General features: G+C 50.9%; 1 protein-coding gene across 1 annotated transcript; it reads right to left on the bottom strand.

Moving 5' to 3' along the window:
- Positions 1 to 2,090: 2,090 nt before the first annotated feature.
- On the bottom strand, positions 2,091 to 5,972 carry SRSF1 (serine and arginine rich splicing factor 1). The gene is made up of 6 exons (XM_075719891.1): positions 5,739 to 5,972; positions 5,213 to 5,397; positions 4,772 to 4,944; positions 4,321 to 4,507; positions 3,791 to 3,910; positions 2,091 to 2,872 (listed from the first exon to the last, which is right to left on the bottom strand). The coding sequence occupies exons 1-5, from the start codon at positions 5,930 to 5,932 to the stop codon at positions 3,888 to 3,890; spliced, it is 762 nt and encodes a 253-aa protein (XP_075576006.1). The 5' UTR covers positions 5,933 to 5,972; the 3' UTR covers positions 2,091 to 2,872; positions 3,791 to 3,887.
- Between the last annotated feature and the right edge of the window lie 7,868 nt (positions 5,973 to 13,840).

A 13,840-nucleotide genomic window follows, 5' to 3' on the forward strand; every position in this document is an offset into this window, starting at 1 on the left:
GTTTTATTACAGGATCTCAAAGCGCTTTACAAACACCAGCGCTGAACAGCATCGTGAGGAACACACCAGCTGGTACACCCGGGAGAACAAAGGCAAGGGGCCGGTCGCAGCATGGGCGATGCCGGGGCAGACGCACGGCAGCAGGAACGTGGACCCAACCTCTCTCCCCTCGGCGTGGAAAGCCAAAACGAGAGAAAACTCCGGCATCGGTCCGTCGCCTTCCTTTTTCCAAATGAAAACGCAGCGTTTCCACTTAACGGGGAGCCTTCTTGCAGAGGTACGGCGCTCGCCGGGTCTTTATGAACTCAACGTCTGGAGCTTTGCACGAAGGTGACAAGGTCCACAAATCCCAGCGCAGAGCAACGCCGGTGTTACCACCACCTCCTCGCCCGCCGGGGAGGAACGGCCATTCCGCAGGGTGACGTTTACCACAGCTGCAAACCACTTGTGAGACAACCTCCGAAGCAAACAATCGTCAAGCATTTCCCACTCACGCAGCTGAGCAGCACAGGACAGAAGCGAGCGCGGGAGCAGCCACCCTCCCCGCACGCACCCCTCAGCTGCCAGCTCTAGGGTGTCAGGACCGAGCCCGATGTTTTGAAAGCCTTCCTGCACATCTAACGTTACAGCTTGCACAGGTACTCCCGAATCCTGAAATCGGCCGCACCACCCCTTAAATGAGCGCTCCAGCACATTAATTAGCGCCTTACGAACTTGCTTAGAACCACTGGCTCTGCCTGGGCTCCCTGGGTCAGAACCCCAACTCCCATATTTCAGAGGAGACGGGAACGCCCCTTCACCAGCCTCCTTCGCCCTTCCTCCCCGTGAAGTTCACTTTCTTCCCAACCCCTACGCAGCCAGAGAGCAATCCTCTCCAAATCCCACTTCAGTCCAGTCAAACCAAACGCGTCAGCTTTCCTCTCGTGAAAGAAAACATTTTGCCTCCCTAAGCACACTCATAACCTGCTCCCGTTTCACCTTTCTTGAACGCAGGCGACGAATTGCTCAATGCCCAGAAGGGTCTGGGGGTTTTTTGGGCCAAACTCCCCCTTTCTCAACAGCCTGCGCCTAGGTGCTGTCAAGCACACGCTGCCCGCTCCGCTCGTTTCCCACACACTAACGAACTTCTCTGGCGAGAGCCACCCCACCTTCGCACTCCCCAACTCACCCCGCTCATCTCTACGGCTCCTTTTCTTCCCATCGGCATCGTCCCGCGGCCACTCGAGCACCCGAGTCTGCTCTGTCCATAACACAGCCTTACCCGCCCCAACACAGTGCTTTGCTATCAGGATTTCCTAATTTTTGGAAAAAAAGTATATCTCATATACGCATCTTTGGCAATACAGCATTTCTGCAGGGAAACAACATTCTGGAACAAACCACCGTCCGTCACCACACACAGCACCCTTCGTGGCGTTACGCAGGCCGCACTTAAAACCCAAATCTGCTAATCCTGCCCCAAACACAAACGCCATTTTACAAAAGCAACCCCCCTGCCCCGCTCCACACGGGACGCTGCATCTCCCTGCCACGCAGAAGCGACCTACAGTCATCCACCTCCAAAAAGCAAAACGTACGTTATTTACACAAGCGCCCTACTTAAACATTAACCTGATCGCCACCTGCTCTGCACGCCCCAGGACAGGTCTATAAACTGGCAATTACATCGCGCAGAGAACGCCCTTCTGCTCCAGCCGACGCTCTGCTCTTTAATTCACTGTAAATTAAACATATTCAAACATAAGCAACGTAATTTCACCAGACAACCAAAGGAATATTCACATACTTCCTACTAAGCGACAAGAATATTCCCCCAGGGAAGGTGCCGCGTTCCCAGCCCGGCCTGGAGCCGCGCACGCCGCCGGGCTGCTGTTACCCCGCACCTATGGCACTGCCGGCAGCGACCCGGCTCCTCCGTAACCTGCATCGCTCCTCGCCTCCTGCGCGCTGCCACCAGCCCACTGCCGCTACAGACTGCTGGCACCGCTGAGGTTTGCACACACAGCTTCTACCCGTATTGATTTTTGAGATGATTGCGGGGGAGCGCTGAGCCTGATTAATCTCGCATTTTCCCTTTGCGATCCCTTCAGAAGAGTACCATTAGCAACAACACCACTACTAAAGCATCCTCTTTTAAGCAGCGAGAATTCTTTCTTTTCCCCTGCTCGTATAATAAATTCCACCCATTTCCCAGGGAACCGATCCTTTATTTAGGAGAAGCTCAAACATCAACGCTTCCTGCGAAACACTACATCTCTGTTGAACACAAAAGCCTTTTGTCTGAAAACTTGTGATTTAACAATGCTACAGTGGCAAGCGAAGACTAAGACTCTTAGCAACAAATGATGACAACCATGCATGTTTTTTTAAAAATTTTATTTGTCAAAGAAAAAAAAGGCAATAGCCAATTGAAAACCTACTTAATCTTTAACTCCAATTTTTGTCTTTAAATTTAGAGAAATGACTTATTTACTTTTTTTTTTTTAAACAAACCCCCCTTTTTCCCCTTTAATGTTTACCATCTACTCGTGCTGAATCCTTCCAAGGAGATTGCTCCAGCGTACCTCTCCAGGTCCTCGCTTTGCTCCTTTTACCAAAAAAATGAAAAACTCCATCGTGCATCTTAAGGGCTCCAATCGTCAAAAATAGGAAAAAAAAAATATCTTTGGAATAGCCAATTGAGTTGAATAAAAAAAAAAATCCACACGAATGCGGTTTGGTTGGGGCAGGAATCCACTCCTATGTTCCTGGTAATTTGATCCCGCTCCATGAATCCTTGTAATTCAGCCTCCCTATCCTATCCACATTATGATTTGAATCCAATGATCCAGCTCCAAGGATTGGGATCCAGTGAGCCCTCTCCAATCCAAACCTTTATAACCAGCAAAACCAAAAAAGAGGAGGCAAAAAGTTAGATACTGTAATGAAAAAATAGGATTCTGGGGAATGATCAGTTATGTTTGCCATCAATTAATGCAGATGTACATTAATAACTATCAATTCCCCAAAACAAACTTTTGAATGGTGATGCTCAGATAAATTTTTCAGAAATGTTAATTACTATTTGGAGGAAACATCGTAATATTTACAATATGTCAACTGAAAATGCCAACATACTCATTGCTCGTACGGTGGTGCGCTACAGGTTTTGTGGTTGCAAAAAATGTTTATGAAACTGGAAAAGCTTACTGCTAAAGCTGTCCACCTACTGTATGTCTAAACTACAGCTAGCACTCCCAGCTGGAAGGTAACAAAATTAACTAACCGGAGTTCTCAAACATAGCGGTGAGTCAATTGTGAATTAGTCTGAGGGGGCAGGGCTGAGACTTAAGAAATTATTCCCCACTAGGTTTTCTATTTTGCTTTCATTCTGATACTTAAAAAAAATGAAATAGCAACGCTGTATCAGTCACACAGAGGACATGCAGATTTTAGCAGTATTGATATTATACTCCGATTTAAAGATACCCTTGATCTACTACAAGTGTACGAATACTACGTAACATTAACACTTGTAACCAAATGCTGCGTGACAAAGTAAACCAATGCTCCCACCCCCGGCCCAGTTTATTCCTTTAAAAAACTAGAATGGAATAGAGAATTACAAAAGCAGGTATTTAACCACAATTGCCCCCCCAAAAAAAGTTTTTAAAGAAAAGAGCAATTGTAGTCTGCAGTAACTAGAACATGCCTGAAGCGACACGTAGGTGCACGTACTCGATTAACCTGTCTCTCGGTATAAGGTCAATACTGCCAAGTTCATCTGTGACAATAGCACTTGGAGTCATACCATTGCCTCCATTATTGATCTGATCCTCCTCAATCCTCCTTTTGACAATCCTAAAATGATTGACATGTGCTCCACAATCCTTTAATCCAAAGCATTCTTAATCCATCTCTTCAGATATGTCTACAGAAAGACACACGAAAAGGCAAGATAAAATATAAGATCCCCCAGAAGAGACAAGTTAGCCACAAACATCCCAACATCCCCAGCTCGTATAAACCATAGCTGAACACTGAGACATTTACACAGCAATACCACAGTCGGAAGAGTGTTGGTATTTAACTAGAACTAAATCGAAACAATCCTGACTGACATCAATTAAAATACAATTTACCAAAGACATGAGGGGAATGTCGATGTTAAGGAGCAAATACTCACTAGGGATTTTACACAAGAATGCAATTCAACACTTCAGCCAATTTGAATAAAACAGTTTGAATTAAAAAAAAAATGAAAGACTGTACTAAGTAAAGGAAAACTGTGTACAACATGGGGTTCTACAAAAAGATCAGAGCTAGTGATCGTTTATGTACGAGATCGGGATCTGCTGTGGCGGGGAGAGTAGCGTGGAGATCCTCTGCTTCTTCTTGGGGAATAACTGCGGCTTCTGCTGTTGCTTCGACTACGGCTTCTGCTACGACTACGGCTGCGTGACCGAGATCTTCCATAGCTTGGACTTCTTGGGCCATCAACTTTAACACGGATGTAGGCAGTTTCTCCCTATTGAATAGACAGAACTTTCGATTGAAAAGTCTAGGCTTTAGGGCCATCTTTTTAGGCATGCTGACAGACTGAAGATATCGTTTACTACAGCACAGAAATAGATATCAAAGCTTTAAAGTCTATCTCCTGACAAACCGACCACAGGCTTAATTTAGCCACTTTGTATACAAATAACGACCGCCACATGTTCCTTACCTTCAAATCCTACTGTTAAGCCCCTTGTATCCAATTCTGGCCAAAGAAAGTAAGCATGAAACCTACCTCATGAGATCTAAATTTAGTGTTATCCAGTTTTCGCACAGCGTAGGTCATATCTTCCTTCCGTACAAACTCCACGACACCAGTGCCATCTCGGAAAACATCAGCATAACATACATCACCTGCTTCACGCATGTGATCCTTTAAATCCTGCCAACTTCCACTTGGAGGCAGCCCTATACACAAAAAAAAAAGCAAGACCTGCCTTCAAAACCGGATTGTAGTCTCACCTCCCGGAGTTACTCGCGGCAAACAAAAGCGACGGCTCAGTAAGTGGACGGGCTGCCCTGAGGAGCTGCCAGCCCCGCACGGCCAGCCCTCCTCCCGGGCTACGCCAAGGACACGCTTTTTAAGAAACAACTTGGAGCCGCATCGCCCCTCGCTGGGAAGCTTGCCGGGAGGATCCCGGGGGAGCACTTGGGCTAAGAGAGAGGAATGACTCACCCGAGACGATCACTCTGTACTCCGAGCGCCGGGACGGGGGCCCGTACCTGCCCCGGGGGGCTCCGCCCCCGCCGCCCCCGCCGCCGCCTCTGCCGGTGCCCCGGCCGCTCCGAGGAAACTCCACGCGGAGGCGGTACCCATCGTAATCGTAGCCGTCCCGCCCGTAGACGGCGTCCTCCGCGTCCCTGCGGGACGGGACGGGGCGGTGAGCGCGGCCGCCCGCCCCGCCGCGCCGCGCCCAGCCCACGCACCGCCCCCCCGCCTTTGTTCCCGCTTCCCGCCGCCCCACCCCGCGCCGCCCGCCCGCCGCCCGCCGCCCCCCGGCCCCTGCGGCTTCCCCGGCGGCCCGTTAGCGCGGCCCGAGGCCCGGCGCGGCGGGAGGGGGCCGATGCCCCCCGGGGAGACGCGGCTGCCCCCACCTCAGGCCCGGGGGACGCGGCCCCGGCCCAGGCCGCGGCGCGGCCCAAGCCCCCCCCCCCCCGCCCCCCGCTCTCCCAGGGGTGGTGGTGGTGGTGGGGGGTCTCACCTGGGGTCCTCAAACTCGACGAAGGCGAAGGGCGGGCCCCCGCGGCGGTTCTTGAGGTCGATGTCGCGGATGGCCCCGTACTTGTAGAAGACGTCCTCGATGTCCTTGGTGCGGATGTCGGGGGGCAGGTTCCCCACGTAGATGCGGCAGTCGTTGTTGCCGGCTGGGCCGCGGATCACGCCCCCTCCGGACATGGCAAGGTCGGCAATGGCTGCGGCGGTGGAGGGCCGGAGCACGGAGAGCGGGCGGGCGAGCGGGCTGCGGGGCCGGGCCGGGCGGACGGGAGCGCACACGCCGCCTCCCCCAACAACCGCTTCAAAATGGCGACGGCGGCTCCCCTCGCGCTCCTACTGCGCGCAGCGATTTCACCCCGGGACGCAGCACCACCTGCGCTGGCGCCCAACGAAGCGGCGCCGGCGTCTTCCGCCGCGCCCTCACCCCTGCGCATGCGCGGCTTCAGAGGAAAGTAGTTCCTCCTTTCTCCCCCCTTGCCGGCTCCACCCAAGAGGCCGAGCCGGTGCTGGCGGCGCAGTTCCCGAGCGGCAGAGTGCAGCGAGCTCGGTTCTCCCTCCGAAAGCCCCCGCTGCCCGCTGTTAGGGGAAGAAGGCAGCCCCCGGCGGCCGCTGTCACGGCGGCAAGCTGTATGGCGTCACGTCCGGTGCGGTGCCCGCGCCAAGAAGGCCCGGCCGGCGGCGGGGGGGGTATCCCACAGTGCACCGCGGCGGCGCTTGGCGCCAAGGCGCGGGGCGTGTCCCACAATGCACTGCGGGAGGGGGGGTGGCGGGGCCGTGTGCAGCGGCGCGGGAGGGAGGGAAGATGGCGGCGGCCGGTAGCGGGCAGCGGGACGCTCTGCGCTGCGGGTAGAGGGGCAGCGGCCGCAGTCACGGCTCTGTCACGTTGTGGTGTGCCCGGGAGGAGCGGGGAGGAGGGTTCTGTCCGCTCACCCGGCGGGAGGGAGGGAGGGAGGGAGGGAGGGAGGGCTGAGGATAGGATGGAGGCGAGCTGGGACCGGCTCGGCCACGCTGAGGTAAAATGGCTGCCCTGAGGGCACAGGGAGCTGAATCCAGGCCTGCGTCCACTGCTCAGCCATGCGAGCATCCTGCTTATGCATCCCCTTCAGCGGAGCATGAAAATTAAGTTTTAGGGCTGTTGGTCTCCCCCCCCCCCCAACACTGTGCTCTCCCATTTCTAAACACTGTATCGTGATTCTTACGGGTCTTGCATCAGACTAATCTCGTGGTCTGCTCTGGAAGGGCAGTCAAACCTACTTTGCAGTCTGAGCACAATGACTTTGGACAGAGCAAACCTTAACGTACTTGACTTTCTCTTGTGTCTACGTAAGTTAATAAAAGCAGAGGAACAAACAAGCATTTGAGATGGAGGCAAAGTCACATTTCAAGTAGACATGTTGATGAAAACATCGTCTCCTGAGGGCTGCAGGAGTGCGTGCTGTATGGTGCTTAATACAGAGTTCCATGAGAAATGTGTACAAAAGAGGGCAGAAAAGGATTTCCTGGGGAAGAAGCAAGAAAACAATGTGCAACTATGTTATGTTTATGAGATGATAATTTAAATAAAGTTGCTTTAAGTCACCAGCGTACTAGTCTAGTTTGCCACAAAGCCTTAAAAGATGCGTTAAGGCAGTAAATGTAGCTTCGGAGAGACAAAGGGCTTCAGCGAGCCCCAAACCCTTGGAGCGCAGCAGCTGTTCCCTGCCTTCCCCCCTCGCCCTCACCCAACATGACTCGTTCCTCCGCGCTTCACTGCTGAGAGTTCAGGTCGCAGATTGCTTTGGAAGTCAGAATTTTTTTGTATCATCCACATGATATAACAGATGCAGGAGGGATAGTTCTAAAAATGTTTGAAATTGTTGTACTTTGGCAATCTGGATGTCTCTCGTTGATCCCTTTCTATCTTTTGTATCGGCACAAGTGAGTCCATGTGGTGCCGGAAAGGTTGAGTCACTGTAACCACCGCGATGGGGTTAAAGTAGTGTCTGAGTGTGTAGAAAAACCCTTTAGGCTGCTAAATTAATTAAGGGATTTTGAAAAATGTGTCATGCCTCTTTAGTAGAGTCTCATCGTGCATACTTCATTTTTCATGTGTTAATTAAAAATGCATATTCCTCTAGAAAAACAGCAATCCCGATGACTTACAGTTATAAAAATATTTTCAGTATAACATCATAACCTGTTTGACTGTTACAAATGCCTTTCATTTTTCTCACGCGTAGGTTAAAGTACAGTAATGTGCTCCGCTCCAGTGATTTTTAACATTGGTAATACCTATGTTAGATTGCTTGTGGTTTAAATTAAAGACTGCTATTAATCACTGAAAGACGTTATGAGAAAGCCCATCTTCAGAAGGGGTGGTTTGCAAAATATAAACTACTGAGTATCTAGGGATTTTCTACATCTTTAAAAGTGTTATGGTTTCACAGTTCTGTTTGTAGCGGACGGGTGAGTCGGTGACTGCAGTGCCCCTGTGGTTCCAGCATTGATCTACGTGACTTCGGTGAGTGCTTTTTGGGTAAATACCGTTTTTTGAACCAGCACAATTTCACAAGCTAATTCAGTTATTTGCCAGCTCAGTAGAAATACTTGTTGCATATTAAAAAAATAGAAAAGAACAACTCCCCTCCCCACAAAAAAATGTTAAAAGACCCCGAGTATGCTCTTCCCAGGCATAGAGAAGGCTCCATCCTTTGCCAAGAAAGGAGTCTTTACTTTCAAAAGCTTATTAAACTGCTGATTATTCTTAAAGGTATCATAAAATAATGGTAAGTCTGCCTGGCTTGCGAAAACCCTATTGCGTAATTTCTTTTGTGTGTGGATAATCCTCATAGCTGCTTTAAATGATTGCCTTAATTACCTTAATGAAGTGTCTCTTTATAGAAATATTGCGTGTTTTCTTCCTCATTACTTTTTTTTTTAGCTCTGTGTTATCAGCGGAGCGCTTAAAACAGTTGGATAAGCTGCGGAACACCTATTTGCTTTGTCGGAGTTGCTTTTGGCTTTCTGGCAAAATGTATATGTGGAGAATCATTAAACATTCATTACGTAGGAAATAAATTCCTGGGAAGAAAATGGCAAATAATCTTGCTAAAAAGAAAAGCCAGCTACTGTAAAATGACAAGCTTTTGTTCTCAAAATGAGAGTAATGAAAAACAGGGCTTTCAAACGGAGAGTATTGATGAATAATGCAAATATGAACCGTGTAACCCAGTACGGGACGTGTCTCGGCATGCTGGACTTGTCCAGGTGGAGATAAGCTGGAGAATGCCGTGTTACGGCCGCTCCTCAGCCTGCTTTTGGCCTCCTCATGTAGAGAAAGAAACCCAGCAGCTTTGGTCTGGCCCTTTCTGGCATTTTCACAGCCTTCCTCCCTCTCCCCTTCATTCCCAGCCCGCTTCCCCCGGTGTTAATGCACTCTCGCTCTTTGCAAATAACCATCCCGATGCTGCAGGCGGGTCTTTTTTTATGCAAAGATACTAAAATGCTTTATAATGGGGTTGCTGCTCATTTTTATTTATGACGAAACAGAGGCGTTGGCAGCGAAGTGGTTTTCCCAAGAGGAGCTGGCAGGCGGAGGGGCAGCGCGGGGACCGCAGCCCGCGTCTGAGCCGGGTGGCTTGGGTTGCAATTCTGCGCGCCGGCTTTCGTCACCTTCGCTGCTCGCCTGGCTCTGTTAGCCAGAACCTGTTTTTCCTAAATCGCAGGCAGCCTCCTTGGTACGGTACGATCCAGCTGGGATTAGTCTTGACTAATCTGACTTTGTTGCAAAATAACAGTTCGTCAAAGCTCAGATTGTTTGGAAGAAAAGGGTCATTTTTTAAAACGGCGTCTTAACGCTTTTGTGGAGAACTAAGCTTTGAATTGTCCAAATTTGCTGTTTCCCTCCCGTAACAGTCATTCTGAATATGCTGCTTGAGTGGTTTCTCTTGGCATTTCAACAGAAACACAAAACTGCACAGATAGTGTCTTTGGAGCTTGAAATGTAAAGCTGATGTTTTGGGGGGCCTTCGATTTTCGATGGTGCCTCAATGTTAGCAAAGTTATTAATTTGCATGTAGAAAAAACATGCAAAAATAGAGTCTGTGGTTTTTTTCAGAGAAACTCTGAGTACATTGATAAGACAAAGTGTGTGTAAGTTTGGAAATATTTCCCATAAAAGCAGATGGTGGCAGAGCTCGTTTTATGTATGTAGATTTATACGTAAGCAAAAGGATTTCATATGCACATGCTGTAGCATGTCTTGATGCAAAAGAAAAACATGGCACGCTTTGACAGTGTGAATTTTTCCTGAAAGCCAGCCCGAAAGGACACACGCAGGTAGAGATTTAAAGAAGAAAAGCCACCCAGAAGAGCAGGCTGCATCAGCTGGCATTTTCCATAGGTAACACCACCTGAATTCAAATCACGCCTGGAAGGCATTGTGAAAATGCTTGGGTTTAGAAATTCGGAAGCACTGCTTTTTTTTCTTCATTTGAACAGCTACACCATTACAGCTGTTAAGCACGATGTGCTTGGCAGAGCTGTGACCGTAAGGTCCCCGGAGCAGACTGCTGAGGTCTTGGCGGGACCCTCCGGCGCGGCCCGGACCCATTCCCGCAGCCGCAGCAGTGCGGGACCATGACGGCGCAGGACCACGAGCCTCTGCGGCAGCGCAGGACCACGACGGCGCAGGACCACGAGCCACCTTGTCGCCCCGGGCTGGTCTCCAGCAACCTGCCGGGCTGGCTGAAGGGATGCAAGGAAGCAGAAATCTAGTTAAATCGCAGGTGGTCATTTGTCCTGCTAGTAGCAATTAAAGGTTAATTATTAAAAAATGTAAAAAAAAAAAAAACAAACCAGTGTTTTTTATGTGATTTCTTGGTTTTGATGTGATTTCTTGTTTTTAATGTGATTTCTGCTGTCTTGTTTTTACGTTACTCTGATTTTCAGCGCCTGGTTTCACCTTTGCTTCCCACGTGCCAGCGCACCGCGTCTGGGGGTGGGGAGGGGAAGAGGCGGCGGTTAGCGCAGACTGAAAAGTTTAAATGAGCCCCCCCAACCCGTTTTAATTGATTTCTTTCCCTGGGAAAACATTTATGTTCATACAGGGCTCTGCGGGCTCCTTCTGCCCACTCGCCGCTGCTCCCTGCCTCCCGCTGTCGCTGAATATTGCAGCAGCCGGTTTCATTGCTCTTCCCTCTCCCTGCCTGCTGGGATGCTCCAAAGCCTGACGTGGACGGAGGACAACGAATGCAAACTGTTAATGAAAATAAACCTGCTGAGGTCTACTCCTGCTAAGGAATAAAGCAGCGAAAAGGCACGCGCTTTTCGTGTGCTTTCACGTATCCGTTCGGGTTGCTCATTTCAGGAAGAGCCCCGCGGTTAGGCGCAGACTGCCCGGCGAGGGTTTCCCCTGCAGCCGCTCCTTCGCTCCTTTTTCTTTTGCTGTTTTTATTTCTCTCTGCGTTTCCCGGAGCTGCCTCCTTCCCCCTCGACGCCATCCCACACCCCGGGTATGCGGCGTACGGCCGGCTGAGCCGTCTGCGCCGGGATCCGCTGAGGAGCCGCTGCCGTAGCGCACGCCAGTGGCACGGCACCGGCGCCGGGAGCTCGCCCACCCCGCTTGGCACCTCCTTTCCCACCGCTTGTGCTTCGACTCGGAGCGAACGATGCCATCCTGATACGGGGAACTGAAATAGCGAGCGGTGACAAAACTCCGGGGAGGTAACGCCGAGCCAGCCAGCCCTTTGCGGCGAGAGCCCCGTGCTGCAGGGCTGGTTAAACAGGCAGCGTTTCGTACGTGTCCATTAGAGGTATCACAGAATCATAGAATCGTAGAATGGTTGAGGTTGGAAAAGACCTTTAAGATCATCCAGTCCAACCATTAACCTACACTACCAAGTCCACTCTAAGCCAATCAAGGGTAGACCAGACTGAACCATGTCCCCAAGTGCCACCTCTGCCCGTTTTTTGAACACTTCCAGGGATGGGGACTCCCCCACCTCTCTGGGCAGCCTGTTCCAATTCTTGACCACCCTTTCCATAAAGAAATTTTTCCTAATTTCCAACCTAAACCTCCCCTGGTGCAGCTTGAGCCCATTTCCTCTCGTCCGATCTCTAACTACTTGGGAGCAGAGCCCAACACCCCCTCCCTGCCCCCTCCTGCCAGGAGCTGCAGAGCGATCAGGTCTCCCCTCAGCCTCCTCTTCTCCAGGCTGAACACCCCCAGCTCCCTCAGCCGCTCCCCACCAGCCCTGTGCTCCAGACCCTGCCCCAGCTCCGCTGCCCTTCTCTGGACACGCTCCAGCACCCCAATGTCCTTCTTGTGCTGAGGGGCCCAAAACTGGACACAGCATTCCAGGTGCGGCCTCCCCAGTGCCGAGCACAGGGGCACAATCACCTCCCTGCTCCTGCTGGCCACACTATTCCTGACACAAGCCAGGATGCTGTTGGCCTTCTTGGCCACCTGGGCACACTGCTGGCTCATGTTCAGCCGCTGTCGACCAACACCCCCAGGTCCTTTTCGGCCAGGCAGCTTCCCAGCCACTCTTCCCCAAGGCCGTAGCGCTGCATGGGGTTGTTGTGCCCCAAGTGCAGGACCCAGCACTTGGCCTTGTTGAATCTCATACAGTTGGCCTCGGCCCATCGGTCCAGCCTGGCCAGATCCCTCTGCAGGGCCATCCTACCCTCCAGCAGATCGACACTCCTGCCCAACTTGGTGTCATCTGCCAACTTACTGAGGGTGCACTCAATCCCCTCACCCAGATCATCGATAAAGATATTAAACAAGGCCGGCCCCAAAACAGAGCCCTGGGGAACACCACGCGTGACCGGCTGCCAACTGGACTTAACTCCATTTACAACTACTCTCTGGGCTCGGCCACCCAACCAGTTATCGATAGCTTCTGATTCGGCGTGTGGCATCTGTCACCTTCCCCACCAGCAAACCGCAGTGCCATGGCACGGCTGCCCGCCGCCCTGCTACGGGCAGCGAGAGCTCTGCGTTTGGGCACGGCGGCGGCCACGCCGATGAGCCTCAGGAGCGTGGATAGAGCTGAATCTTTTTGTTCTCCGAAAATAACCCCAATTTGCTAGGCCTCAGTGGTTTTTAAAAGGAGGGTTTCCATTAGCTTTCCGTCAGAGAGCCGCCGGCAGCGCTGCCGACGTCCCCGCTCCCTCTGAAAAGAGACGACGGGATGCGGCCCCCGGGGCGTCGGGGTGGGTTTGCTGATTTTTTTAATACAGGGAAATAGAACGAGCGAGAAACGCATTAAAATTTGTTTCAAGCAGAATGTTTTTAAATACAAACAAAGTTTTAGCAACTGTTTCGTTGACGTGCGCAACTTTATGTAAACATTTGAGAAAGGTGAGGGATTGCGATAACCACTTGAATACAAAAAGTCACGCAGACCAAGGTAGGGGCGACACCGAGCCATACATTTTTACCGTCTGAGCTCAATGGAAGGCAAACAGACAAGGAAAAATAAACTAGACGTTTACAAAAGGCCCGGGGTGGGAGCAGTTGCCAAGTTCCTGAGCAGTTTGCCGAGCCCCGTGCCCCGGCTAAGAGGTGCTGCTAAAAGGTTTGTTTCTGTTCCCACTGGAAATCCTGTTTCCCAGCGTTTTATTATCCAGACCTTCCCCGTTTAGGAAACCTCACAGTTCGCATCCAAATCATTCTTAAAGAAGGTGGAAGGTGCAAAATCAACTGCTTTTAAATTAGCGAGTTAAAGTACGTCGTCAGAAATTAGGAGTGAAAGCGCCCTGGCTGTCTTCTGCTGGCAGCGCTGTCCCTTCTGCTGCACGCAGCAAAGCAAAAACGGGACCGGTTTCATTTCTTGTATGGCACCTGACTTACCACTACCATGACAGCCCAAATAAAATACGAAATCAAAGAAGAAACTGATTTTTTTTTTCTTTTTCCAACTATGCCTTTTGGGTGCAGTTGCTTGAGGATAGTAAATGAGAATAGCAGATCGTTGTAATTTAGAGGCAGCACCCAAGCACGAACGTTGGGTATTGTTTTGATAGTTTCCCAGGGAGCATACTAACATTTTTATACGCTGAAATACCACACAGGCAAAAGAAAGGATCGAAGGAGCAGTGAGC

This window comes from Pelecanus crispus, chromosome 12 (assembly GCF_030463565.1).
Source record: "Pelecanus crispus isolate bPelCri1 chromosome 12, bPelCri1.pri, whole genome shotgun sequence".
Lineage (NCBI taxonomy): Eukaryota > Metazoa > Chordata > Aves > Pelecaniformes > Pelecanidae > Pelecanus > Pelecanus crispus.